The 3,840-nt window shown below is 34.8% G+C and overlaps 1 protein-coding gene across 1 annotated transcript in view; it reads right to left on the bottom strand.

Annotated features, from left to right (window-relative positions):
- LOC106874055 (uncharacterized) overlaps positions 1-3,530 on the bottom strand; it is a 97,676-nt gene extending 94,146 nt beyond the window's left edge. The window contains exons 1-2 of the mRNA XM_052968304.1: positions 3,294-3,530; positions 1,880-2,137 (exon numbers count right to left, since the gene is read on the bottom strand). Coding sequence (XP_052824264.1) covers positions 1,880-2,117 — 238 coding nt within the window. The 5' untranslated portion in view covers positions 2,118-2,137; positions 3,294-3,530. The remainder of the gene's footprint in view (positions 1-1,879; positions 2,138-3,293) is intronic.
- Positions 3,531-3,840: the final 310 nt, after the last annotated feature.

Genomic DNA, 3,840 nt, shown 5'->3' with positions numbered 1-3,840 from the left:
ATCTCTTCAATAGGGGCTATTATGTCCAAGTATGGAATGCGCTTGATGGTTGTCGCAAAGTTGAGACCTTTGTTTAGTACGGCTTCTTCGGAGTCTTCCAGACGTCGGCTACTTACATTAATCACTGCTTTCACAGGTGGGTGATGGACTTCAGTCTTCATTCTCTGACCTTTGAGTTTCATAAACTTCTTAATCTGGCGTGTCTTCACCGTTTCAAATTCTTTCATGTACGATTTTCCTAGATCTTGTTGGATTCTCTTTCTGTCGTCATCTCTAGTTATTTTCCTAAGTAATGAAGATAGCCTCTCTTTGATTTCGTTATTTAGTTGATGTTTTTTCCAACGGTTGTAATGGATCCTCATATATATTATGCTTTGAGAGCCTTAGCCATGATGTGCAAGCATAAAGAGATGAATCCTGTTGAGTACTGCATATCACTAATCATCTCTGTTTATCATCTCTTCCATGAGTCTCAGTATCTTGAGATGAGCCTTCACTACCTCATCCCATGTCTTTCTCTCACACAGGTTTCATCTACTATAAGTGATCATTACCTTTATATACTACTGTCTTCATCCATACATATCATATGCCCAAACCAATACAGTCTTCTCACTTGCACATTATATTTGATTCCTCGAATGGAGTTTTTCTCTCAGCAAATTTGTACTCCGTCAATCATGCACACTAACACTGCATATCCAGTGGAGCATGCCTGCTTAATTCCTTTTTTAGTATTTTCCAGTTCTCCACATTCAAGGCTCATGTCTCAGTATCATAAACATTCAAAGTTGAAAACAGTATCAGAGAAAAACTTTATGTTTATGACAGAAGTAACAAATCCATGAACTTACTCTGCTTGGTTTTTACACTGACCACTATACTTTGAGAACATCCACAACCAATGGTGTTTTGATCACTAAGATAACAGAAGCTATCTGTTACATCATGTGAAGTTCCTAGGCTTTTGAAGGCATCATTTCCCATTTTCACTTTGAGTTTAATACTCCAACACACCTGCCACATACAATGTCCATGTTGTCAGTCAACCTACCAATAATTCCATTGCACCTCTTGCACATCCACAGTTTGCACTGGATGCACTGTATCAAACTTCAACTTATTCCTTTTTTAGATATCAAACAAGGTAATTTTCCAGATGGAAGAAGGTTCAGCACATTTGTACTCCATCAATCATGCACACTAACATTTTTTGATTGACTAAGACTTTAATGTTTGCCAAGGTAATGTGACTCTTTGATTCCAGGCCTTGCTTTCACACCTGCAAAGTTTTCTTAATCTTACTCCAGCTTCAGCTATAAGAGCAAGGACAATGGATTCCTCCAGCTCAACAGGTACCTCACCTGTAGTTGACTTACTAGGAATATGATATTAGTAGTACTTCTTTCTGGTACAAACTTGAACTGCAATTCATCTAGATTAACTCTCTTCCTAATCGATTGAGCCATAACTCTTTCTCTTACTTTGATGACCTGGTCCAGCAATTTGATATCCCCTTAATTACTTATCTCTGTTCTCAAATGAAATTTAAATACTTAGCCACAACAATAATATTTATTTATATCAGAATTTGATGATGAGTTTATTTCCTCTGAATATTCAACTTACATGATAAAACCACACGCAAATTCCAACAATTCAATTACATACATGGTTCCAGAAAAATGAAATAACTCTCACCCATTTTGGTATTACAGAATATTGTTTATTGTTTCCTTCACTCAAAAACTTACAGACAAACCAACATTTACAAAAGACTAAACTCTCACATTTTACTCATCTTCTCATATTTGAATTAAAAAGAAAATGATAAAAACAGAAGATAAAAATTTTCAGAAGGTGCTTCATGTATACTCACAATAAATAGTTAAATTCTTTTCATGAGACACATTTGCAGCAATATGAATGCCCAGACACTTAACTGTTTGATGAGATTTGGAAGGTATTACGTTAAGTTCAACTTCTTCTTTACTAGTATTTGATACATTTTTATACATCAGGGTTACACTTACTGGTGGATTACCACCTTTCCAACTGCAGTGGAATTTGGTTGGAGTATCAGCACATACTTTTCCTCCTGAAACATTTAGTGTCATGTCATCTCTTTCTGGAGAATCTATGAATTTCAGTACATGAATAGTTAAAAGAAAAAAAAAAAATTATTTCAAGCAAAATCAAATTGGTGCACTTAATAAAAAGAAAAGCATAAAAAAACATATGAAAAGAAAACAAGTATATTTTGAAGAAAATCAGTTATTTTTTCAAAATTTTGTTAGTATAATTCTAATAATAAAAATTTGAGCATTGGCAAAAGAGGATAAATTTTAGGAGAAAAGCACATTTGTAATGAATTAGGCAAAAAGAGGAGAGACTAAGTCAATACCAATGACCTAAGATGGAGTATCTCTTTTATTGACCCTGGTGAGATGTAAGTCAAAGTCAAATTCACTGGAATTTAAACTCAGAATGTAAACAGTCCTATCTAAATAATGCATAGTATTTTGTCCCATGCTCTACTAATTGCTTATTTACCACATAATAATAATAATTACTTTGGATCTTAGGGCAGCAAACTGGAAGAACCGTTAGCACACCAGGAAAATGCTTAGCGGCATTTCAACTATCTTTACATTCTGAAGTTGAACTTCACTGAGATCAACTTTACATTTCATCTTTCTGGGATAGATAAAATAAGTACCAGTTAGACACTAGGGTCAGTATAATCGACTTAGCCCTACCCCCTGAAATTGCTGGAAATGTGCCAAAATATGAAACCAATAATAACTTTTGATTTTTGCACAAGGCCAGCAATTTTGAGGTGAAGTATGTTAGCTGATAACTTCAACCACCTGACTTTATTTCTTAATTTATCAACTTTAGAAGGACTAAGGGTGGTGTAATCTGACCCAGAAATGCATGCTAATACTGTAACACATCTTGTCTGACACTCTAATGATCTGTCAGATTGACATCTTAATAATAATAATAATAATAATAATCCTTTCTACTAAAGGAGGAGACTAGTTGATTACATTGACCCCAGTGTTTCACTGGCATTTAATTAATTGACCCCAAAAAGATGAAAGGCAATGCTAACCTCTGTGGAATTTGAACAACCTCACAATATTGTATACTGCGCAACGTCTATAATAATACTAATACTACTAGTACTACTAATAATAATAAAAATAAAACCGGTTAAGAGTAGCATCATCATACTAGATAAAGTAAATGAAATAAGAGAATTAGATCAATGCCAGACATACAAATACCTAGAATCAGTGGCCCGGGAACAAAATTTGCTTAGGGGGTGCAAACTCAGTTTCAAAATTTGGCACTACTGGAGAAGTGTGGATCCGAGTTCTGGGAGTGTGCATGTCACAAATTTGCGCATGCGCCCGCATTAGTCGTAAGTAGTCGAATTTAGCACACAGGTAAAAAACGAGACGCTTGCTACTTGCTGTAAATGGAGAGTGGGTTATCCATCTGATACAAGAAGAAAATTGCAGATTAATTGAATAAAATTGAATGAAAAATAACAAAATGATATTTCATTGAAAAGTAAACCATTCTGAAAGATAGTTCAGAATGTTTTCAAAACATTCATCTCTAGCTTTTCCCATATTTTATTCAGGGTTAGGAATTAGGGTTAGGGTTTAGCGTTAGGGTTTAGGGTTAGGGTTTATAGTTAGGGGAGGTGAACGTTTTTTCAGTATTCAATGATTAGTTTTCACTTTTATATTCAACTTATCTGCAATTTTCTTTTTGTATTACATGGATAACCTCGCTCCTTCTACAGCAAGTAGCGCGCGTCCGTGC

This window comes from Octopus bimaculoides, chromosome 5 (assembly GCF_001194135.2).
Source record: "Octopus bimaculoides isolate UCB-OBI-ISO-001 chromosome 5, ASM119413v2, whole genome shotgun sequence".
NCBI lineage: Eukaryota > Metazoa > Mollusca > Cephalopoda > Octopoda > Octopodidae > Octopus > Octopus bimaculoides.
Note: the sequence above shows the minus strand (reverse complement) of the source record. Positions and strands in the feature narration are given on the sequence as shown.